The 25,903-nt window shown below is 49.0% G+C and overlaps 1 protein-coding gene across 1 annotated transcript in view; it reads left to right on the top strand.

Annotated features, from left to right (window-relative positions):
• The window catches only part of SORCS3 (sortilin related VPS10 domain containing receptor 3), a 694,652-nt gene that overhangs the window by 342,989 nt on the left and 325,760 nt on the right, over positions 1-25,903 (top strand). Inside the window, exon 4 of the mRNA XM_077258082.1 lies at positions 20,842-21,000. Within this exon, the coding sequence (XP_077114197.1) occupies positions 20,842-21,000 (159 nt within the window). The remainder of the gene's footprint in view (positions 1-20,841; positions 21,001-25,903) is intronic.

Genomic DNA, 25,903 nt, shown 5'->3' with positions numbered 1-25,903 from the left:
GAGGAGGTAGGAGGAGGTAGGAGGGATTGCCACACACACAGCAGGGGAACAGCTGACGTTACTGAACCCCAATAACAGAGGAGGGACTGTTGACTGTGCGTACAGCACTTCTGGACGGCAACTGGCGGTGTTGGAGCCCAGGGACAGGTGGAGGAGGAGGAGGTTGGAGGAGGTTGGAGGAGGGATTGCCACACACACAGCAGGGGAACAGCTGACGTTACTGAACCCCAATAACAGAGGAGGGACTGTTGACTGTGCGTACAGCACTTCTGGACGGCAACTGGCGGTGTTGGAGCCCAGGGACAGGTGGAAAAGCAGAGGAACACAATGTAGGCCGAAGCCTGAGAAAGTCGAAAGGGAACCTTTAACCCCCCCCCAAGGCGTTTGTAGCTGAAAGAGCCAGCTTGTGCAGCACAAAAGATGCAAAAGGAAAAGGTGGCTCTTTTCATCATGCTCCTTGCAAACACAGAACTAAACACTTATAAAATGTGTCCCCTGCAACCGTAAAACCGTCCCGGAGGTGGGACTTTCCTTCGTAATGTGACGCAGCACAGCCGTCATTCCTACCCCCCCGGCGCCGCGCACCGGCTCCTCAGCGTTGGTTTATTCCGTCCCGGAGCCTGCGCTGTTATGTTATCCCGTGGCCAGGCACACTTAGCGCTGCCCGTCTTCTGGCATCATTTGGTGTCAGGATGGCTGCGCCTGTGCGGCCGCGCTGGCAGAGAGCCCGCCTCGCAGTGTCTTCTGATTTAATCCCACTGGGGGCCTGGGATCCATGGACATGCGCAGTGCATATCCTCGCCTCTCACTCCCCTCCCTACGGCTTCTTAAGACTGTGCGGTGTCATGGCCGTGGCATGCTATTAGGGACCAGCTGACACCGAACAGTCTGAAGAAGCCATAGGGAAATGAGTGAGAGGTGGAGGTTCAGATATGCACTGCGCATGTCCATGGATCCCAGGCCCCCAGTGGGATTAAATCAGAAGACACTGCGAGGCGGGCTCTCTGCCAGCGCGGCCGCACAGGCGCAGCCATCCTGACACCAAATGATGCCAGAAGACGGGCAGCGCTAAGTGTGCCTGGCCACGGGATAACATAACAGCGCAGGCTCCGGGACGGAATAAAACAACGCTGAGGAGCCGGTGCGCGGCGCCGTGGGGGTAGGAATGACGGCTGTGCTGCGTCACATTACGAAGGAAAGTCCCACCTCCGGGACGGTGTTACGGTATCAGTGGACACATTTTATAAGTGTTAAGTTCTGCGTGTGCAAGGAGCTAAACAAAAATAGCTACCTTTTCCTTGTGCAGCATTACTGCTGCACAAGGTGGCTCTTTCAGTAACAAACGCCTTGGGGGGGGGGGACAGATTCCCTTACATTTCAGTTGTTGTGTCAGCGTGGCGGTCGCATGACACATTGCCGGCTACACAGCTGGGGATCAGCTGACGTTACTGAAACCCAATAACACTGGGTCGTATGTTTTGACTGTGCAGACGGCACTTCTGAGCCTCAACTGGCGGTGTTGGAGCACAGGAATTTAAGTTCAGGTGGTAGAAAGATGAACACAACAGGAGACCTGGATAACGTATACAGTGACCTAATTATTTAATCAGGAGGAGGAGTGGCAAATTCCTGCGAGATCCAGGCCTTGTTCATTTTCAGGAAAGTAAGCCGGTCAACGTTATCGGAGGATAGTCGCATGCGACGGTCAGTTAGTACACCACCTGCAGCACTAAAGACACGTTCCGATAATACACTGGCCGCAGGGCAAGACAGCACCTCCAATGCATACTGGCTTAGCTCTGGCCATGTATCCAGCTTTGAGACCCAAAACTTGAAAGGGGAAGAGCCGTCTGGGAGTACAGCAAGAGGGCAAGACATGTAGTCTGTCACCATCTGACGGAACCGTTGCCTCCTGCTGACTGGAGCCGTCTGTGATGGTGTAGACTTTTGTGGGGGGCACAGAAAACTGTGCCACAGTTGGGCCATACTGGTCTTGCCTTGGGCAGAGGCACTGCTTCTGCTCCCTCTTTGTGCAGAGCCTCCTCCACTGCCTGGACGCACTGAGCTGCTTTGTAATGCACTAGCAGCACTTCTCTCAGTTGGAATGGAGAAGATGATGGAATTGACCAGTGTGTCTTGGTACTCCCGCATTTTTCGCTCCCGGTTCAACGGTGTGATGAGGCTTTCTACGTTGTCCCGGTAGCGAGGATCGAGGAGGGTGAACACCCAATAATCAGACATGTTGAGAATGTGGGCGATGCGGCGGTCGTTTCTCAGGCACTGCAGCATGTAATCCACCATGTGCTGCAGACTGCCAACTGCCCAAGAAACGCTGTCCCCTGCTGGAGGCGTGATCTCTGCCTGCTCGTCATCACCCCACCCTCGCTGTACACACTGAGTACTGGACAATTCGGTAACTCCCTCCTCTGGACGGACGTCTTCCTCCTCCATTGACTCCTCCTCATCCTCCTCACAAACTGTCCCCTGCCTACGCGTTTGTGAGGAACCACGTGGTGCTGACTGTCCAGAAGATGATGGAAATGGTGAATCCTCATCCTCCACCTCTTCCACAACATCATCCCTTAGCGCTTGCAGTGATTTTTCAAGCAGGCAGATAAGGGTGACAGTCATGCTGACTAGTGCATCATCTGCACTCGCCATCCGCGTGGAATAATCAAAGGGACGCAAAACCTGGCAGACGTCATTCATAGTGGCCCACTCTGTGGTTGTGAAGTCTGTACGGCGCTGACTGCGACTTTTTTGCGCCTGAAGCAGCTGGTACTCCATTACAGCTTGCTGCTGCTCACACAACCGCTCCAACATATGTAACGTGGAATTCCACCTGGTAGGTAGGTCACATATGATGCGATGTTCCGGCAGGCGGTGTCGGCGCTGCAGAGCCGCAATGCGCGCTTTTGCCGTGCTGGAACGCCGCAAGTGAGCACACTCTAGGCGGACCTTGTGCAGCAGTGCATCAAGATCCGGATAGTCCCTCAAAAAGCTCTGCACGACCAAATTGAGCACATGTGCCAGACATGGGATGTGAGTGAGGTTGCCGAGGCCCAGAGCTGCCACCAGATTTCGGCCATTATCACACACTACCATGCCTGGCTGGAGATTCGCTGGCACAAACCACACATCGCTCTCCTGCTTGATGGCATTCCAGAGCTCCTGCGCTGTGTGGCTACGATTCCCCAAAAAAATTAATTTCAACACGGCCTGTTGACGTTTGGCCACGGCTGTGCTCATGTCGGTCGTAACAGGTACACGTTCATCACGGGTCCATGTGGAGGTGGACTGTGACGGCTCCTGCAGCGATGATTCTGAGGAACTGGTGTAAGAGGAGGAGTCAATGCGTACAGAATGGATTCCTGCAATCCTTGGAGTGGGCAGGACACGTCCTGCGCCACTCGCACGGTCTGTACCTGGCTCAACGACATTAACCCAATGGGCAGTGAGGGAAAGGTATCGCCCCTGTCCATGTTGACTGGTCCACGCATCGGTGGTGAGGTGGACCTTGCTACTGACGGCGTTCAGAAGCGCGTGTTTTATGTGTCCCTCCACATGCTTGTGCAGGGCAGGGACGGCTTGCCTGCTGAAGTAAAAGCGGCTGGGCACATTGTACTGTGGGACTGCCAATGACATCAAGTCACGGAAGCTGTCAGTCTCCACCAGCCTGAATGACAGCATTTCCAGTGACAGCAGTTTGGCAATGCCTGCAGTCAGAGCCTGTGCTCGTGGGTGGTTTGACGAGAAAGGCCGCCTTTTCTCCCATGCCTGTACTACCGATGGCTGTAGACTGGGCTGGGAGTGTGTGGATGACTGGGAAAGTGGTGCTGCGGGTGGAATTACAGCGGGTCTCTGGACAACAGGGCCAGAGGTTCTTCCACGGCGATCCTGGGAGGAAGCCGAACCAGCTGCGTGTGAGCTAGAGGAAGAGGCAACACGAGCTGAAGAGGTGGTAGCTGCCGCTGTTGGTTGGCCTACCTCTTCAGTGTGTTTTTCTAACTCCGCCGGGTGCCTGTTGCGCACATGTTTCCACATGTTGGAGGTATTGAGGCTGCTGACATTTCGACCTCTTTTGACTTTTTGATGACACACGTTGCATCTGACATAGCAAATGTCATCTGCAACTGTGTCAAAAAAGGACCAGGCACTGCAAGTCTTGGGAGCGCCCTTTTTGGCCTTTGGAAGAGACATGCTCCTAACGGGTGCCAAAGCGGAGGCTGCAGGATCCGCGGTCTTCCCCCTCCCTCTCCCTCTTTGGGCCGTACGGGGAATCTCTTCCTCAGAGCTGCTCCCACCACCTTCCTGTCCCTCACGCCAAGATGGGTCGAGGACCTCATCATCTACACTACCCTCTGCCCCCAACTGCTCCTCCTGGGTAGTCTCAGCAGCAGAGCACGCACCAGTAAGTGGCACCTGAGTGTCATCATCAGCTGATGCGGCCTGCGATGTGGTGACCGGAGCCACTGGCCCACCCGCCTCTTCAGAGGAAGACAGAAAAAGCTGTTGGGCATCACTGCACCCTGCCTCTTCTTCCATTTCTCCAATGCTGCTTGGCTGGCCCCCTGTTTCCAAGCCAAGAGATTCAGAGAACAGAAGTAGAGACGGCTCCTGTCCTGGGATCTCTGTCTGCCTGGGCAATTTGGCAGGTGGTGAAGAGACAGATGGCTGCTCTCCAGTGCTCTGTGTCTGAGAGGATGTGGCACTAATGGAAGTTGATGCATTAGCTGCCATCCATCCGACAACAGCTTCAATTTGGTCTTGACGCAGCAGCGGTGTACGACGCTCTGACACAAAGCTGCGCATGAACGACTGTTGCCTGGTGAAAGTGGGTGCTGATGAGTCACCGGTGCCCGCAGCAGGCACAGAATCCCCACGTCCCCTCCCTGCTCCGCGCCCACGCCCACGCCCACGTGCCTTACTCACTGCCTTCTTCATCTTGGTTGACTGATAAAGAAAAGCAGAAAAGTACTAACGGATTTGTGTGCTTATTCCTGAGCAACTCCTCCTAACAGGTATAAGAAACACTAATTTTCTAAAGTGTGGACTAGACTTTAATATGAGCTAATGTGGCCTACACAAATGTAAAGTGGTGTAACTGGTGTGTTTGGTGAACTTTATTATTTATTTCTTTTTTGGGGGCTGAACTGACAACAGATAGAGCTGCAGTCACACAGAGACCGTGCAGACAGCCGTAAACGGCGCTGCAAGGCCCAAAAACCCTCCTCTACTTTATCCTATGTAGTGTTTTTCCACAAATTAGCTGGATACGGGTGGAAAGACACTAATAGGATTTTTTTAAATTAATTAGCAGCAGACTACACTACTTGAAAAAAAAATTAAAATTGATTTGGCGGTATGTCGCAGTGAACAACCCTGAGCTGGAGACAACCAGGCTACGGCTGCTCACAGACTACAGGGCGAGCTGCAGTCACACGGAGACCGTGCAGACAGCCGTAAACGGCGCTGCAAGGCCCAAAAACCCTCCTCTACTTTATCCTATGTAGTGTTTTTCCACAAATTAGCTGGAGATGGGTGGAAAGACACTAATAGGATTTTTTTAAATTAATTAGCAGCAGACTACACTAATTGAAAAAAAATTAAAATTGATTTGGCGGTATGACGCAGTGAACAACCCTGAGCTGGAGACAACCAGGCTATGGCTGCTCACAGACTACAGGGCGAGCTGCAGTCACACGGAGACCGTGCAGACAGCCGTAAACGGCGCTGCAAGGCCCAAAAACCCTCCTCTACTTTATCCTATGTAGTGTTTTTCCACAAATTAGCTGGAGACGGGTGGAAAGACACTAATAGGATTTTTTTAAATTAATTAGCAGCAGACTACACTACTTGAAAAAAAATTAAAATTGATTTGGCGGTATGACGCAGTGAACAACCCTGAGCTGGAGACAACCAGGCTACGGCTGCTCACAGACTACAGGGCGAGCTGCAGTCACACGGAGACTGTGCAGACAGCCGTAAACGGCGCTGCAAGGCCCAAAAACCCTCCTCTACTTTATCCTATGTAGTGTTTTTCCACAAATTAGCTGGAGACGGGTGGAAAGACACTAATAGGATTTTTTTAAATTAATTAGCAGCAGACTACACTACTTGAAAAAAAATTAAAATTGATTTGGCGGTATGACGCAGTGAACAACCCTGAGCTGGAGACAACCAGGCTACGGCTGCTCACAGACTACAGGGCGAGCTGCAGTCACACGGAGACCGTGCAGACAGCCGTAAACGGCGCTGCAAGGCCCAAAAACCCTCCTCTACTTTATCCTATGTAGTGTTTTTCCACAAATTAGCTGGAGACGGGTGGAAAGACACTAATAGGATTTTTGTAAATTAATTAGCAGCAGACTACACTACTTGAAAAAAAAAAAAAAAAAAGAACAGTATGAGGCAATGAACCACCCTCCCTGAACTGAATACAACCAGCTATGGATGGCCTATGTGGCTGCACTCAGACTAGAGAGTGGGCTGCACTCACACACACACACACACACAGACCTTGCAGATCGCTGTGAAAACAGCGCTACAAGGCAAAAGCAAGGTGAATAGTAGGTGAACACAGCGGTTGCTAAATTAGCCTTTGGAAAGCACAAAGAAGCAAATCGCTATCTCTAAACTGTCCCTCAGTCAGCAAACAGCGTCCTGTCACTAACTGAATTCACAGCAGAGTGATCGGAAAATGGCGCCAGCGACTTTTAAACTGCATCATGACATCATTTCAGCAGCCAATCACAGCCTTGCCAGTAGTTTCATGCCCTCCATGCTAAACAGGATGTGCCCACACTTGGAATCATTCTCATTGGCTGAATTTCGGAATTTTGAATCTGGGAACTTCCGATTCCGGTATCCGATACGCGGCAAGTATCGGAATCCTGGTATCGGAATTCCGATACCGCAAGTATCGGCCGATACCCGATACTTGCGGTATCGGAATGCTCAACACTAGTGTGTGTATATATATATACTGCTCCAAAAAATAAAGGGAACACTTAAACAACAAAATATAACTCCAAGTAAATCAAACTTCTGTGAAATCAAACTGTCCACTTAGGAAGTAACACTGATTGACAATCGATTTCACATGCTGTTGTGCAAATGGAATAAACAACAGATGGAAATTGTTGGCAATTATCAAGACGCCCTCTATAAAGGAGAGGTTCTGCAGGTGGGGACCACAGACCACATCTCAGTACCAATGCTTTCTGGCTGATGTTTTGGTCACTTTTGAATGTTGGTTGTGCTTTCACACTCGTAGTAGCATGAGACGGACTCTACAACCCACACAAGTGGCTCAGGTAGTGCAGCTCATCCAGGATGGCACATCAATGTGAGCTGTGGCAAGAAGGTTTGCTGTGTCTGTCAGCGTAGTGTCCAGATGCTGGAAGCGCTACCAGGAGACAGGCCAGTACACCAGGAGATGTGGAGGGGGCCGTAGGACGGCAACAACCCAGCATCAGTAAAGCTACCTTCTCCTTTGTGGAAGGAGGAACAGGAGGAGCACTGCCAGAGCCCTGCAAAATGACCTCCAGCAGGCCACTAACATCCATGTGTCTGCTCAAGCTGTCAGAAACAGACTCCATGAGGATGGGATGAGGGCATGACGTCCACAGATGGGGTTGGGCTCACAGCCCAACACTGTGCAGGACGCTTGTCATTTGCCAAAAACCATCAAGATCTGCAGATTCGACATTGGCGCCCTGTGCTCTTCACGGATGAGAGCAGGTTCACACTGAGCACATGTGTCAGAATCTGGAGAGGCCGTGGAGAACGTTCTGCTGCCTGCAACATCCTCCAACCTGACCAGTTGGCCAGCGGGTCAATAATGGTGTGGGGAGGCATTTCTTTGGAGGGCCGCACAGCCCTCCATGTGCTAGCCAGGAGTACCCTGACTGCCATTTGGTACCAAGATGAGATCCTCAGACCTCTTGTGAGACCATATGCAGGTGCACTGGGCCCTTCTGATGCCTGACAATGCTAGGCCCCATGTGGCTGAAGTGTGTCAGCAGATCCTGCATGATGAATATATTGATGCTATGGACTGGCCCGCCCGTTCCCCAGACCTGAATCCAATCAAGCACATCTGGGACATCATGTCTTGCACCATCCACCAACGCCACATCACACCACAGACTGTCCAGGAGCTGTCTGATGCTTTAGTCCAGGTCTGGGAGGAGATCCCTCAGGAGACCATCCGCCGCCTCATCAGGACCATGCCCAGGCATTGTAGGGAGGTCATACAGGCACGTGGAGGCCACACACAATACTGAGCATCATTACCTTGTCTTGTTGCATTTCCACTGAAGTTGGATCAGCCTGTAATTTGAGTTTCCACATTGATTTTGAGTATCATTCCAAATCCAGACCTCCATGGGATATTCATTTTGATTTACTTTGATCATTTTTATGTTTTATTGTTCTCAACGCATTCCACTATGTAATGAATAAAGATTTGCAGCTGGAATATTTCATTCAGTGATATCTAGAATGTGGGATTTTAGTGTTCCTCTTATTTTTTGGAGCAGTGTATAAAATTTCACCGGTCTGGCTTCATTACGTAACCTCTCCCACTCAAAGAAACTTCCACTGTAGCAATTCATTGCAACTTACTTCTTGAAACTAGGTACGGAAAAGTAGTGGTATTTTGGCATTATGTGGTATGCCAGCACATAATAATATTGTCTGAGTGCCGCCTTAAAACAAATAAAATGCCCTCCTTTAAAAGTATTAATGCCCCCTGAGTGCTTTCTCCAAATGTAATAATGTCACGTTTGTTTTGTTCAACCTCCAACAAAAAAATGAAGTGTATGTGCAGCGCCCCAGAGTCCTGGTCGTTGCAGTACTGTGGCTCCGCCACTATGGGGAGCTATGGTGCGTCTGATGGCACTGAAGGAGTTCATCTGATCAGGTATCACAGACACCAATACATTTCACAGTCGGGCCTCCGGGGGGAGCTAAGGGTGCTATTCATTAGGCCACTCCCCACCATAGTGGGTAAACTGGGGGTCAGGCAGGAAGTTAGAGAAGAAAGCTGACTGGGTTGGAACCAGGCAACACCTTGTGGCAGAGGGTGTTGTGGGGGAAGATACAGTAGGGTCTCTGTCAGGGGTGGGATCCTGGCAGAGGCTTGGCAACAAGAAAGAACGTAACGGGACCGTGCCTGCTCCGGGTAGCGGCGGTACCCAAGGAAGGATTAGAAGCGAGATAGATTGTGCTGAGTGAGAAACGAGATCACGCAAAGGAGAAATACCAGTAGGAGTCGTGCTGTAAGACCGAAGCAACATCCTACTGAGGCGCACTACCGGTGGCCGGAACGCCGAGGGAGTATCATAACATTCAGCTTCAAGCAATACTCCAAACAGCGGCAGGACAGTCAGTCTAAGGCGGGCTGTCTAACTTATATCACCTATGCAGTCTTGGGGGGCAACTTGTGGAGAGGGGCGACTCTAGGGTCCCGGAAGAGCTCCGAGCCTACCCGTCAAACGGGTGCCGTCCCAACCAGAACACCAGGGAGGGACGGAGGATTAGCAGAACATCATCTAATCGAGTTGTGAGGGAACTTCAGAAACAGACACAACAGTTGTGGGGGACTTTCTGTAAGCACAGCAGGGAAGGACCACAACACATAGCGCTAGAAGGAAGGCACCGATTTCCACCTGTGAAGAGAACTCTGGAGGTGCCATTGGACCGGTCGGACTTGCGCAGCCTGGTAAACCGTGTTCCGGACTGAGGACCCAGAGATCTTCAGTAAAGAGGTAAAGAGACTGCAACCTGGTGTCCTCGTTATTTACTGCACTGCACCACTACAGCGTCACTACCATCATCCACATCTATTATTCACTGTGCGCCCCACGGCAGGGTCACGGACCGGGGCCTAGCCGCCGTGACAACCCCAGAGCAGAGACTCACAGGCCCGGTACCGGGTACCCCTCGGCCCTGAGGCAGTGGGGGGCGCTACAACTTGGCGTCACGAACAGGATCTACTTAAGCCTGAGGAATCGGGTCATGTGTGCCTTGGAATTGTGATTTATTTTGCTTGAACTGTGACTTATTGCAAAGACTGTGGATTGCCACTTGCCGCCAAAAGTTCCCGCCAAAACCGCCGCCATTACGGCGCTAAGGAGAGCGCAGGAGAAGATGAAGGGCGTGGAAGTGGGCGTGAACAAGCTGGAGAGCGCGAAAGACAATGGCCGCCCAGTCTAAATATTTCTGCCCCTTGAGGACGTGTCCGTCAGCAGCCGAGATCCGCCTACTGATCCTCAATGGGGGGCGGAGACAACGAAAGCGAAACCGCCCACGAAGGAGAGAGCGGGAAAAGGACCAGGAAGAAGAATTCAGCGACATGGAGGATGCCATGGCCAGCCGCCCGGAGCCAGAGCGTGGGGTCGGAGCCGAGGACTCCCCCAGCTACCCAGAGAGGCACCGCAGCCAGACCTCCATAGTTGACGCTGACCCCCTGCAGACCGGAGCGGACGCGCTGATCCACCAACCCCGGCGGACGCCGCTGAGCACTGAGGCCGGGTGGAAGAAGACCATCATCGGAAGCCTCACCAGACATCTGTCGGCAGCCTCGTCTGGTCCGGAGCAAGCAAGAAGTTCCAGTGCTCCGAAGCCAGAAGGCAAGGCCCTGCCGGAAAGCGAGGTGCTGCAAACGGAGATGATAACGCTGCGGCGCAAGGCCCTGCAACTAGCGTTCCAGACCCCAGCAGAGACGGAGCAGATCGGCATCGGAGGGACCGCATCTGAAGCAGGTATGAAGGACGACCCTGCCCTGATGACTGACACCACTCCCGCGACTGCTAGTGCCACAGCTGCTGACTCCATTTCAGTGACTGATCTTGCAGCAAATGCCCCTACTCAAGCTGCGCAGACCTCCATCGCTGTGCATGATTTAACTGTACATGAAAGACGGATTAACGGCGTTTGTCCAGCACTGGGTGTAATCCTGGACCTCACTTTGCCCAGGCCAAAAAGGGTTAAGTGCCAGGTGCAGCCCTGGAAGCCGTCCAACTAAACCTCGGAAACCTGAAACTGTACATAGTTAACTGTTTGTTTCCCTGCTTTTTGCTGCTTTAAACCCGACTAGGGTTAACTCTTAAAGGGATCCCTTTGTTTACCCGGGATCCCTTCCTCTGCTTTTGCTCTTGTTTCCTGTTTCCTCATTGTTGAAAAGAACTGCTGAATCATGAACAGTGCATGATACAAACTTTTTGTAAATAGTTTGCACCTTCTTAAAGGTGCTTCCTACTGGTTTTACTTCAAAAAGGACTCTTTGTGAAGATACCACACTGGAACCTTTGCTGAGTATGGACTGGTAGCTTGAGAAGATATGCTACCTCATAGAGACTTGGTCCCCTCTTAAAGGGGATGTTCATTTGTTGCACTTAAATGGTGATATTGCTTTAAGACAGGTAGCAATAATGTTTTGACGAAAGAAAGTGATGATAATGTTTACATGAGAAAGTTATATGTATCCAACCAGTTAATTGTAAAGAAATACTGATGATGTTCTCTGAAAAGAAAAAGTGAAAGATAGAGAGAAAGATAATGAGAAGGTTTAATGTTCTATAGGAAATGCTTGATAATGTTGATAGACAATGGGGGTAGAAGGTGAACCCTGAGTCCTCATGGGAGTCATGTAAAAATGGCTCGGTGCTCTTAAACTGAAAGTAATGTTATGTTCTATACTGTGTATAGTAGTTGAAAAGGCAGTAGGCCCGGGCTGAATGGGGCGGTCCTGCATAGAAAGGAGAGGCAGTAGGTCTGGTGCCGTTAGGACAGGCGGTCCTGCAGATTTAAAGAAGGAGAATGTAAAAGTTAAATTACCTTATAATGTGATTATAGGAAGGTCTTTAGTGGATTCAGAGTGTATGTCCTTAAAGGCAATGTTAAATTATTGTTCAACAATTTTGCACTTAGTAGAATACCCGGTTGGGTACGAAGAGTTATTTATAGCATGTTGCTATGATATTTAACCATGTTTGTAACGTTCAAGTGTCCTCACCTCCCATAAAGGGAAGCCTGTTCAAGTATACTTATTGTTATTGCACTCAACAAAACTGTATGTCTTTTTGCTAACTTGTATTGTTGTTTTCTCCCCAGTCCCGGAGTACTGTGTTTAACCAGGGGGGAGTGCAGCGCCCCAGAGTCCTGGTCGTTGCAGTACTGTGGCTCCGCCACTATGGGGAGCTATGGTGCGTCTGATGGCACTGAAGGAGTTCATCTGATCAGGTATCACAGACACCAATACATTTCACAGTCGGGCCTCCGGGGGGAGCTAAGGGTGCTATTCATTAGGCCACTCCCCACCATAGTGGGTAAACTGGGGGTCAGGCAGGAAGTTAGATCAGAAAGCTGACTGGGTTGGAACCAGGCAACACCTTGTGGCAGAGGGTGTTGTGGGGGAAGATACAGTAGGGTCTCTGTCAGGGGTGGGATCCTGGCAGAGGCTTGGCAACAAGAAAGAACGTAACGGGACCGCGCCTGCTCCGGGTAGCGGCGGTACCCAAGGAAGGATTAGAAGCGAGATAGATTGTGCTGAGTGAGAAACGAGATCACGCAAAGGAGAAATACCAGTAGGAGTCGTGCTGTAAGACCGAAGCAACATCCTACTGAGGCGCACTACCGGTGGCCGGAACGCCGAGGGAGTATCATAACATTCAGCTTCAAGCAATACTCCAAACAGCGGCAGGACAGTCAGTCTAAGGCGGGCTGTCTAACTTATATCACCTATGCAGTCTTGGGGGGCAACTTGTGGAGAGGGGCGACTCTAGGGTCCCGGAAGAGCTCCGAGCCTACCCGTCAAACGGGTGCCGTCCCAACCAGAACACCAGGGAGGGACGGAGGATTAGCAGAACATCATCTAATCGAGTTGTGAGGGAACTTCAGAAACAGACACAACAGTTGTGGGGACTTTCTGTAAGCACAGCAGGGAAGGACCACAACACATAGCGCTAGAAGGAAGGCACAGATTTCCACCTGTGAAGTGAGCTCTGGAGGTGCCATTGGACCGGTCGGACTTGCGCAGCCTGGTAAACCGTGTTCCGGACTGAGGACCCAGAGATCTTCAGTAAAGAGGTAAAGAGACTGCAACCTGGTGTCCTCGTTATTTACTGCACTGCACCACTACAGCGTCACTACCATCATCCACATCTATTATTCACTGTGCGCCCCACGGCAGGGTCACGGACCGGGGCCTAGCCGCCGTGACAACCCCAGAGCAGAGACTCACAGGCCCGGTACCGGGTACCCCTCGGCCCTGCGGCAGTGGGGGGCGCTACATATGCTCACCTAACCGGAGCAAAGAAATCCTCTTCTCCCTGCAGGAGATGCACTGCAGTAACATTAGTGCCCTGTCTGCACCACAAGACGGAAAGTGTTGGACCCAACTGTATTGGCGCCAGTCTGAGGCTGACACAGCACAGATTTGCACCTACCTGGAGATTTGGGCATCGGTCTCTAGTCCGGGGCATATGCATACTTCTGGAACTTTTGGTGCTTTTGGAGCCATAGATACCCTCCACTTTTTTTCCCTCTGAAATTTTGCGAACCTAAGAATTTTGTGCCCTTCTGACCCCCTCCATAGTACACCACTGCTATATATTAAAGTATGTTGTCACTCTTTACTGCCATTCTTGTGTTTGTATTTGGTTTGATTTAGGAGTAGTATGGCAGTATTATGTGCACAGTGTTTCAGCAGGTTTTGCTTTCCATCTTTAGTCGTCTCAGTCAGACGTGATATATTCCCCCATAGCACTTTCCTTTTTCTTATTCGTTAGCTATTGACATTGCCATTAAAAAAAGCGCTGCCACTTTCACAACGATCCATCTAAAACATCTTGAGTCACACGGCCCATAATATGGTGGGCACCATCCATCCGTTATAGTGAAATCATATATCCAACCTGTGCAGCTGCACAGGTTCCCATTGAATAAAGGGGCCACCGATACTTTAAAACCAACTTCCCAGTGACCACTCGATTGCATGTAAGCGCCCGAGCAGGACTTCAATCGCTACCATCAGCAGTGGATGACCAGAACATGATGACCAGGACATCCGGTGCAGGCCCGGACAGAGGACAGTCCCGAGTGTCAGCTCATCAGACACAGTGTATGACGAAGGGACCAAGTGTCCTATGACCCATAGCGAGAACAGAAGCATCACATGACTGTTACATTCTGCCACATTCCATCTGAGCTGTCACATTTCATCACATTCCTTCACATTCCATCACATTCCATCATATTCTGTCACATTCCATCTGAGCTGTCACATTTCATCACATTCCTTCATATTCCATCACATTCTGTGATATTCCAGCACATTCCATCACATTCCATCACATTCCTTCACATTCCGTTAAATTACGTCACATTCCATCACATTCTGTCACATTCCATCTGAGCTGTCACATTTCATCACATTCCATCACATTCCGTCACATTCCGTTATATTCCGTGATATTCCATCACATTCCATCACATTCCATCACATTCCGTTATATTCCGTGATATTCAATCACATTTCATCACATTCCATCACATTCCGTCACATTCCGTTATATTCCGTGATATTCCATCACATTCCATCACATTCCATCACATTCCGTTATATTCCGTCACATTCTGTCACATTCCATCACATTCCTTCATATTCCGTCACATTGCATCTGAGCTGTCACATTTCATCACATTCCATCACATTCCGTCACATTCCGTTATATTCCGTGATATTCCATCACATTCCGTCACATTCCGTTATATTCCGTGATATTCCATCACATTCCATCACATTCCATCACATTCCATTATATTCCGTCACATTCTGTCACATTCCATCACATTCCTTCATATTCCGTCACATTGCATCTGAGCTGTCAAATTCCATAAACATTCCATCACATTCCTTCGCATTCCTTCTCATTCGTCATATTCTATTACATTCCTTCACATTCCATCTGAGCTGTCACATTCCTTCGCATTCCGTCAAATACCTTCATATTTCGTCACATTCCCTGATATTATTTATTTACATAGCACCATTGATTCCATGGTGCTGTACATGAGAAGATATTCCATCACATTCCTACACATTCCGTTAAATTCTGTTAAATTTTGTCACATTCCATCACATTCTGTCACATTCTGTCACATTCCTTCATATTTCGTCGCATTCAGTGATATTCCATTACATTCCTTCACATTCCATTAAATTCCTTTAAATTCCGTCACATTCCATCACATTCCGTTAGATTCCGTCACATTCCATCTGAGCCATCACATTCCATTACATTCCATCACATTCCTTCTCATTCCGTCATATTCCATTACATTCCGTCACATTCACATTCCATCTGAGCTGTCACATTCCTTCTCATTCCGTCAAATACCTTCATATTCCGTCGCATTTCATTATATTCCACCACATTCCATCGCATACCTTCATATTTCGTCACATTCCCTAATATTCCATCACATTCCTTCACATTCTGTTAACTTCCGTTAAATTTCATCACATTCCGTCACATTCCTTCAAATTCCATCACATTCCATTGCATACCTTCACATTCCGTCACATTCCATGATATTCCATTACATTCCATTAAATTACGTCACATTCCGTCACACTCCGTCACATTCCGTGATATTCCATCACATTCCTTCACATTTCGTCACATTCCGTTATTTTTTGTCACATTCCTTCACATTCCGTCACATTCCGTTACATTCAGTCACATTCTGTCACATTCCGTCACATTCAGTCACATTCTGTCACATTCCATCATATTCCTTCATATTCCGTCACATTCCATCTGAGCTGTCACATTCCGTCACATTCCGTTATATTCCGTCACATTCCGTTACATTCAGTCACATTCCGTCATATTCCATTACATTCCATCATTTTCCTTCATATTCCGTCACATTCCATAAACATTCCATCACATTCCGTTAATTCCTTCACATTCCGTCAAATTCCTTCATATTCCATCTGAGCCATCACATTCCATTACTTTCTGTCACATTCCATAAACATTCTGTCAGTTTCCATCTGAGCTGGAAGAAAGATTGTTTCTTCCAGCTTTGCTGCAACATTAACACTGCAGCCGATCAGAGATGCTGATTGGCTGCAGCAGTCACGTGATGCTTTCCAGTGGAAGGAGAAGCTAGACCAACAAGTAACAGTGTGGAGCACAGTGGAGTATTACTGGTCCAGTTGGTGAGAATGTTTTTTTTTTTGTACTTTCCCACCAACCTTAGAATATGTTTGAAAGTAGTGAACAATCCCTTTAAGAGTTAAAGGAGCCAGGGGTTTCTATATGGTCCTCTGCTGTATATATCCACCCTTTTCTGATATTCTTTTTTTTTACACGTCATTTGGCCGCAATGATCACAATGATAGATTTTGTTCTGTTCCTCTGGTGAGGTTTATTACGGGTCCTTTAATCTGCCATCTCATTTACTGTTTACGTCTTGTCTTGTCATGAAAAGGTTAATAGCGTTTCCTATAAAAAACAGCTTTGTACATCAACTTCATGAGCATAAAGCAATTTTATAGGTAACAGATTCGGAGCGCGCTGTCTCCAGATGTGTTTTATGTCGGAGAGGATCTCCAGCAGCTACTGAAGTGACGGCAATCTAACACATCATGGCTGGGAGCGATTTTCTGCCGCTGTCATATTTGCTCTAGTGCGGCGCCCGCAGTCATCTAACTTTCACTTGTCTTATGTTTCCTTTCTTTGTGATCAGTGGGAACCTCCGCCGCCGCGTCTCTTCATGCTGCTTTAAAATGAAAACTATCATGAGAGACGAGAAAGAGAGTATTGTGTAACAATCAGGAGGATGAAAGGGAGCAGGAAGGAGACTGCGGTTCACCCGTCATCGGGGACATTTCCTGGGGTGATCCCACTGTAAAGCTCCAGGCATGACCGGCAAAAGGTTGTGCCCGAGACGTGAGTCCTGAAATTACTACAAGAAGGGCATAGGCACAATAGAAGCAGCTCCTGTGGCTGTGGAGCGCGTGGGCACAGTCAATGTGGGTCCTCTGTCCATGGGTGGTGAGAACTTGTGTGGATGGTACCTATACAGAGGGCCACCAGCTCGTTTATACGGAGCATGGTTTGGCTGGGGGCATCAGATGCTCTTGATGCCGATTTAATGAAATAATGGATAGGGTCTTCTTAAAGAGGTAGCCTAATCTTCTTTCTTCAGGAGCTAATAGTTCCTCTGCTTCTTGGCTGCTGAGAGGAGTGGTGTGCTCCTGAAGATTGTCAGGACAGACCAGCGACATTGTCGCTCCCATACTGCAAGAAGAAATTTTGGGTGAGAGCATCACTGAACTAATGAGTCTCGTTGGGTGTTTCTAGTATGCAAAAAGTCTTGGACGGGGCAGTGCAGAGCTGTTCATGCAAGATGTATAGCCTTGTAAAACGGCAACTGCTGACAGACTGCAGAGGTAACAAGACTGCAGAGGTAACAAGCAGCAAGCTATACAATTATAAATCCATCCATTGTTGTTTTTATAAAGATTTTGCAATTTTACCAATTAAAAAAATTGAGACAACGCCTTCAAGGAGCTCAGCGGAATATGGAGTTGTCCATGGTAAAAACATGCTAATTAGCTGTATACTGGAACTTGTGAAAACTAGCTCGCCACCATCAGAGCAACCAATTGAAGGTGACTTCCCCGTAAGTCATTATTAAACTGTTTAACAAGCCTTGAAATATGAATATCGATATTCACCCAGCCAGATCCTCATCCATCCTCAGACAGCTGTGTCCGGGGTACTTGCCCCTCATCAGTGCAGAGCTTGGATAGGCTCTCTAGGTATAGAATCCTTTTGGCAAGGCACCTTTGGAAAAATATACAAATGATCTCTTGTCTGGAAAAAAGAAACGTACCTTGTTAATGTCACCAAGGTCAGACATTGTCATACTGTGCAGCTTGCTCAGATCTCCTATAGGGGGCACTAGCTAAGTTTCTTCTCCCAGGGGTGAGCTAATTTCACATATTTGCTGGAAAACCAGATCTCTTTATAACTTGATGATTGAGGTTCCAGATGATTTGCTTAATAAAGTTGCACAATCTGCCCCACATCATTCTGTAATTACGGTAGTTAGACTTAACATCCAAACTTCAATTGATATATATGTAGCGCCCCCACTGTCGCAGGGCCGAGGGGTACCCGGTACCGGGTCTCTGAGTCTCTGTTCGGGGGTTGTCACGGTGGCTAGACCCGGTCCGTGACCCTGCTGAGGGGCGTACAATGAAGGTGGAGAGGATGGTGGTGATGTTGTGGTGGTGCGGTGCAGGTTAAATAACGAGGACACCAGGTTGCAGTCTCTTTACCGCTTTACTGAAGGCTTCAGGATCCTCAGTCCGGAATACGGTTAACCGGGCTGCGCAAGCCTGGCCGGTCCGATGGCACCTCCAGAGTTCCCTTTGCAGGTGGAAATCTGTGCCTTCCTACTAGCACTATGTGTTGTGGTCCTCCCCTGCTGAGCTTACGGGATAGTCCCCACAACTGTTGTATCTGTTTCTGAAGTTCCCTCACAACTCGATTAAGATGTTCTTCTTCGTCCCCCAGATGATATGGCTAGGACGCACCCGTATGACGGGTAGGCTCGGAGTTCTTCCGGGACCCTAGCGTCGCCCCTCTCCTATTGTTGCCCCCTATGTCTTCGTAGGTGATTTGTGTGAGACAGCCCGCCTATAACTGACTGTCCGGCCGTAGGTTTGAAGTATTGCTTGGAGCCTAGTACTTCCTCGGCGTTCCGGCCACCGGCTACGCGCCTCAGTAGGATGTTGCCTCGTCTTACAGCACGACTCCTACTGGTGTTTCTCCTTGTTGCGTTGATCTCGTTTCTCACTCAGCACAATGAACCTCGCTTCTTGTCCTTTCTTAGGGTACCGCCGCGATCAAGTGCAGACGCGGTCCCGTAACGTTCTCTCTGTTCGCTAGGCCTCTGTCAGGATCCCACCCCTGACAGGGACCCCCCTGAGTCTCTCCCCGCAACACCCTCTGCCACAGGATGTTGCCTGTTCGATTCCCAGTCAGATTCTCCCTAACTTCCTATCTAACCCCCAGTTTTACCAGTATGTGAGGAGTGGCCTAATACATAGCACCCTTAGCTCCCCCTGGAGGCCAGACTGTGAAGTGTTTTGGTGTCTGTGATACCTGGTCAGAAGAACTCCTTCAGTGCCATCACACGTACCATAGCCCCCCTTAGCAGTGGAGCATCAGTACTGCAACGACCAGGACTCTGGGGCGCTGCATATACAGGGCGATAGTGACTTCAGTAATTGTCATGAAATTGAAATCAATGTTATTTTTTAGCAAACTTTGCATAACTCAGTACAAATAAATATAAAAAATGTAATATATCTTCACATATAAATCTGCGTGTTTCTCCACTCATGAGCTACTTCTATTTTATAGCTAGACCCTGACTCATGCTGCAGCTTTCTAACAAGTGTTTATCTTACCCCCATAGCTCAATTCACAGCTACACTGCTCAGTACTGGTGTATTATAACCTCCATGCTGCTGCTGCTTCTGAACATGTGCTACATAGAGGCAGGAGAGCAAGAGTCCCTCATGTCTGCGTGTTGTGTATGGGAGACATCATTGCAGTTAGTATCTGCCTACCAGCTCAGAGACAACTAAAAATCAGAGCTATCATTTATTATCTGGTGACAGAGGTGCAACTTATGAGGCATCAAGGAGACCTGTGTTGGAAGCAGGAATAATTAATGTATGTATGGACATTCCTTGTGGGGTGTTCCCGGTATACGGCAGGTCTTGTGGGGTTTTCCTGGTATATGGCGGGTCTTGTGGGGTGCTCCAGGAACATGACAGGTCTTGTGGGGTTTTCCCGTTATACGGCCGGTCTTGTGGGGTTTTCCTGGTATACGGCTGGTCTTGTGGGTTGTTGTCAGCATATAGCATCCCTTATGGAGTATTACCGATGTACTGGTTTTATGACATATTCCCAGGATATAGAAGCTGTTGTGGGATGTTCCTGGTATTCGGCAGGTCTTGTTTGTGGGATTTCCCTGGTATACGGCAAGTCTTATGGGGTGTTCCCGGTACATGGTAGGCCTTGTGGGGTGTCCCTAGGATATAGCAGGTCTTGTGGTGTGTTCCCTGTATGCAGCAGGTCTTGTGAGGCGTTCCCAATATATGTCAGATCTTTTGGGGTTTTTTCGGTATACGACATGTCTAGTGGAGTGATCCCAGTATACAGAAGCTGTTGTGGGGTTTTCCCGGTACACGGCAGGTCTTGTGGGATGTTCCTGGTATACAGTAGGTCTTGTTTGTGGGGTGTCCCTGGTACACGGCAGGCTTTGTGGGGTGTTCCCGGTACATGGCAGGTCTTATTTGTGGGGTGTTCCCGCTACACGGCAGGTGTTGTAGGATGCTCTTGATAGTCAATAGTTGTCCGCTGTTCTGGTATCAGGGTTGGGTTGGTTGCTGCTGTCAGTCACACCAGAGCATGAGCAGATGCTTCATTGCAAGTGATAAGTTAGACACTATAACAAAACATGGTTGTCTTCCACCTTCAGTGCTGGCAAAGCTTGGCTCAGAGGTGTGAATTTCTTTGGCCTAAATGCAATGTGTGCACCAACGCTTCACCTACCACGCGTCACTCATTATACAGGTGTCTTCTTATGTGGCAGAAGGGCCTCTGGGCCCCAGGAACCAGGTGTTACTTATTCTGCAGTACCCTAATTCTGTAATGCAATGATTATAAACAATTTTTGCAGAATATTTTCTTGATTACGTTGATACCTTGTAATGGAGATTTGATTTTTGTCTTCTAGATCATGCTCCTGAGCGATCCGGACATGGAGAGCAGCATACTGATCAGCTCCGACGCTGGAGCCACCTACCAGAAATACAGACTCAATTTCTACATTCAGAGCCTGCTCTTCCACCCCAAGCAGGAGGACTGGGTGCTGGCGTACAGCCTGGACCAGAAGGTAAAACACAATGCCTGACGCGAACAGCGCTGGTGTCCGAGCCACTATAACCTCCAGAGCTGAACTCTCTGCACAATCTGAGTCTCATAGAAGTGAGATATGTAATATTGGGAGTGACGGGGCTCAATCAGGGCGGCATGTAAGGGAACATGCAGAGGCTCCGAACCCAATAGTCTGCACATTGATTGGGGTCCAAGAGGTCAGATCCTAACCGATCACAGCAGGGCATTGCTAAGGATGAATCTGAGCCTGTTTCTAGCGGAACTTAGTGGAACCCGCTAATCCGGGGACATCAGATGCTAATTATTGTCTGCGAAATAGGCTCATTAGCATATGTAGATAATGATGTGCTAATTACACGCTAATCATGCACCATACATATATTAAGCCTAAGTGTATCGTAAAGATGAGCGAATTCATTTGAAGCAAGTCAAATTCACCTCGAATATTCCAAAAAAATGTTTTCACAAGACTGAATTTTTTTTGTGATTTACTTTGGGTGAATTCAGCAAAATGACAGTCGGCCTCCATATTTCTGGATTACGAAGGGACAAAAAACAGATAAAAAAAGCTTCTGGCTTGGTGTCTCGTGAATGGATGACCAAGCCAGAAGGAAGATAGAAGAATAATAGAATATAGAAGACCCAAGGTAGAAGGAACATTCAGAGAACTGGGGGCGGTGGGTCAGGAGGACTGAGGAGGCGGGTATAAGAAGTTTTTAAAAACCCTTTCATGTTCGAATGAATTCCGTTAGAATTTCCTTCGAATCTGCAGACATCAAATTTGACTCAACTCTGGTTGTCTGGTAAAGAGAAACTCACCTGCTCATCAGTCCCCCTTCTTCATGACGCCGGGCACTCCATGCGTGGTTGACTGTTGCAACTCTTCTTGGTGGCCCTTTCTTTGCCACAGGAAGACTTTAATGACACCCAAGGACTTGTAGACTCTTGTCTCCTTGGTCAGCTTCTCTTCCTCCAGAGTCTTGTTGGTTGGAGCCTCCTCTTCTTTCCTCTGACCCACCGCCCGCTATCCATAAAGTTTCTCCTCAGTTCAGACTGATCAATCTTCTTCCCCTGTTGGGTTCCAGTAGCTGTAAGTAGGCAACATTGACCAGGTGGACGTAATGACGTCACTTCTTCCCACCACCCGTGTAGAGGTGCAAGCATCTCGTGTGCCATTGGTTTGAAGTCAATTATGGCATATAAGAGTACAGGAAGTGTAATATTATAGGGCGGCCATTACCATGAGTAGATGTGCAACTAATACATGGTAGGTCTGGATCTGCTAGAGCAAAAATCAGCGGCTTGTTGTTGTGGCTCTTCGATGGTGGTCCTGAATGGGATACCCTTATTCTCCATGGTGTCCATTATGCTAATTGCATGTTGGATGAGTTCAACGGCTTATCCTGGGGCAATATCCTAGATGACATGTGTGACTGAGCCAAACCTGCTGCTCTTCCTCCCCTCTCACAGCTCAGAGATGGAATCCTTGCAGCTGCATCTCACTCCCCATTTTACACTATAGATATATATTTTTGAGGCTTGTGACATAATCAGGGAGTGAAGAGGGAATAATTTCTGGCTGCTGCATAGTAAGGGAATGAGAAACATTTCTTCCAACTGGATTTGTGACAAAACACTCCGGGATCGCCTTTGCTGGGGTCAAAGGTCACGTGGTTTGTGCATTGAACTCTGAGGCGACAGCAGGTTTCCAAGTTGACTGACCTCTGGTCAGGTTTATTAAAGTGAAAGCAAATACAGAAAACAAAACATAAAAATAAATCCTAGCCTGTCCGGCGCTAACTAAACAAATACGTTGCTATCTAACAACTGGGGGGGCTTCTCCCTCCCAGCTAACATTACACAGATCATGAGCACAGCTCTCACTCACGTTTGTCTCACACAGACAGGCATTCTGTGTGCCCCAGGCTGACGCTGAAAACCCCCAGCTGGTCATCCTTTATTCCTACACTTATTAACCCCTGAGTATCCTGAAAATACTGAGCGGCCTAATTCACATAGGACAAGTACCTGGGCGAGATATACCTGCCCCCGACTACCAGACCGAGATGACTCTTACATATCCTCCCCCCCTGCTCAGACCACTCAGGTCGAGCAAGAATACTCTCGAAACAGTGTACTCGGGACAGGGCATCAGCGTTCCCCATCTGCACCCCGGGGCGGTGCTCCACCGTGAAAGAGTAAGCCTGCAGGGCAAGGAACCACCGGGTTACCCGACTATTACGGTCCTTGTGGAGGTGCATCCACTTGAGAGGGGCATGGTCCGTGACCAGCCTAAACTTCCTACCTGCCAGGTAATATTTGAGGGAGTCGAGAGCCCATTTGATGGCTAGGCAGTAGGCACTCTTTTTCAACCACGGCATACCTCTGCTCATGTACGTTCAGTTTCCGACTGAGGTAGAGGACCGGGTGTTCGACTCCGTCCCTTACCTGGGAAAGTACAGCTCCGACACCAGTATCAGAAGCATCAGTTTGCACCACAAACTCGCTGCTGAAATCAGGAGTCACTAGTACGGGCTGAGAGCACAAAGCCCGTTTCAGACTGTGGAAGGCCTCTTCAGCCGCTGAGGTCCATTTTACCATGACGGAATCCCTCCCTTTGGTAAGATCCGTCAAGGGGGTAGCCATGGCCGCAAAGTTGGGTATGAACCGGCGATAATAGCCGGCAATGCCCAGGAAAGCTTGAACTTGTTTCTTGTTCACTGGTTGCGGCCAGCCTTGAATTGCCTGTATTTTGTCGATCTGGGGTTTAACCACTCCTCTGCCAATCACGTAGCCCAAGTATCGGGCTTCTTCAAGGCCGATGTGACATTTCTTGGGATTCGCCGTTAAGCCTGCGTCTCTCAGGTCATCAATCACCGCCTGTACCTTCCGGAGGTGAGCTTCCCAGTCCATGCTGTAAATTATGATGTCGTCTAGGTAGGCAGAAGCGTACTGCCTGTGGGGCCTCAAGACTCGATCCATCAATCTCTGGAACGTTGCTGGAGCACCGTGAAGTCCAAATGGCATGTAGATATACTGGAACAGCCCTTCCGGTGTAGCAAATGCCGTCTTCTCTCTGGCCGCCTCGGCCAGAGGGATCTACCAGTACCCCTTTGTTAGATCCAGGGTCGTAATGTATCGGGCTTTACCAAGCCGGTCGATCAACTCATCGACCCGGGGCATAGGGTAGGCATCAAATTTAGAAACCGCATTCAGCTTCCTAAAGTCATTGCAAAACCGTATAGAGCCATCCGGCTTAGGTATCAACACGATTGGACTGGACCAGGCGCTGTGCGACTCTTCAATGACTCCTAAGTCCAACATTGCCTTCACCTCCCGGGAGACGGCTTCACGGCGTGCTTCCGGAATCCGGTAGGGCTTCACATAAACTGTGACACCAGGCTCTGTGACAATCTCATGTTTCACTAGCCTAGTCTGGCCAGGTTTTTCCGAGAAAAACTGTTGGTTCTGTAACAAAAACTGCTTAACCTCAGATTTTTGTTGTTCAGAGAGAGTCTCGGCAATCTGCACCTCCGGTGCGGTCGGTGAGCAAACCGGACGGGGCAGATCCGCTGTTAGGGCAGCGCGGTCTTTCCAGGGTTTTATCAGATTCACATGATAAATCTGTTCTGGTTTTCTCTTACCAGGCTGGTGCACTTTATAGTTCACTTCACCAACTCGTTCCACGACCTCAAAGGGGCCCTGCCATTTCGCCAGAAATTTACTATCCACCGTAGGGATTAGGATCAACACCCTATCCCCGGGTGCAAACGTATGGACCTTGGCGCCTCTATCATAACTTTGCCTCTGGGCTCCCTGGGCCTGTAACATATGTTCCCTAACAAGGGGCATGACAGCAGCAATCCGGTCCTGCATTTGCGTTACATGGTCTATCACCGTTTTAAAGGGAGTGACTTGACCTTCCCAGGTATCTTTTGCGACGTCCAACAGTCCACGGGGACGACGGGCGTATAATAGCTCGAAAGGCGAGAATCCTGTGGAAGACTGGGGAACTTCCCTAATGGCAAACAGCAAATAGGGTAACAAGTAATCCCAGTTCTTCCCATCTTTGTCTATCGCCTTCCGGAGCATCTGTTTTAAGGTTTTATTGAACCGCTCAACCAGGCCATCTGTTTGAGGGTGATAGACAGACGTACGCAACTGGTCTATTTGTAAGAGCCTGCAGAGCTCCTTCATCACCCTTGACATAAAGGGAGTCCCCTGGTCGGTGAGTATCTGTTTTGGAATTCCCACCCGACTAAACACTTGTACCAACTCTTTGGCGATCGTTTTGGTAGCAGTGTTACGCAAAGGGATAGCTTCGGGGTAACGAGTGGCATAGTCCATGATGACGAGGATATGTTGGTGCCCACGTGCGGACCGGGGAAGGGGCCCAACCAGATCCATCCCAATTCTCTCAAAAGGGACTCCAATGATAGGGAGGGGTACCAAAGGGCTACAGAACCGAGGTTTAGGTGCCGAGATTTGGCACTCTGGACAGGACTCACAATAGTTACGCACATCATTGTGTATTCCAGGCCACACAAAACAATGCAATATCCTTTCTGTGGTTTTCTGTACCCCCAGATGTCCCCCCATTATATGTCCGTGGGCCAGGTCCAGTACCTTCCGCCGATAAGGTTTGGGTACTACTAACTGCTGCACAGTGTCTTCCCCTTTTTTTTCTACCTGGTAGAGTAAATCATTTTCAAGAACCATGTACGGGTACGCTAGCCTAGTGTCAGGTTCTACGGGTACGCTATCTATCACTTTTACATTTTTCCTAGCCTGAGTCAGGGTAGGATCTTTCATTTGTTCGCTGTGGAAGTCATCCAACTGAACTCCCAAATCTGGCAGGCAGGGTGCTGGATGGCTGTCTGCCTCCGCCCCTCGCTGAGTTT

This window comes from Ranitomeya variabilis, chromosome 4, assembly GCF_051348905.1.
Source record: "Ranitomeya variabilis isolate aRanVar5 chromosome 4, aRanVar5.hap1, whole genome shotgun sequence".
Lineage (NCBI taxonomy): Eukaryota > Metazoa > Chordata > Amphibia > Anura > Dendrobatidae > Ranitomeya > Ranitomeya variabilis.
The sequence above is the reverse complement of the archived record's forward strand: the minus strand, read 5'-3'. Positions and strand labels throughout refer to the sequence as shown.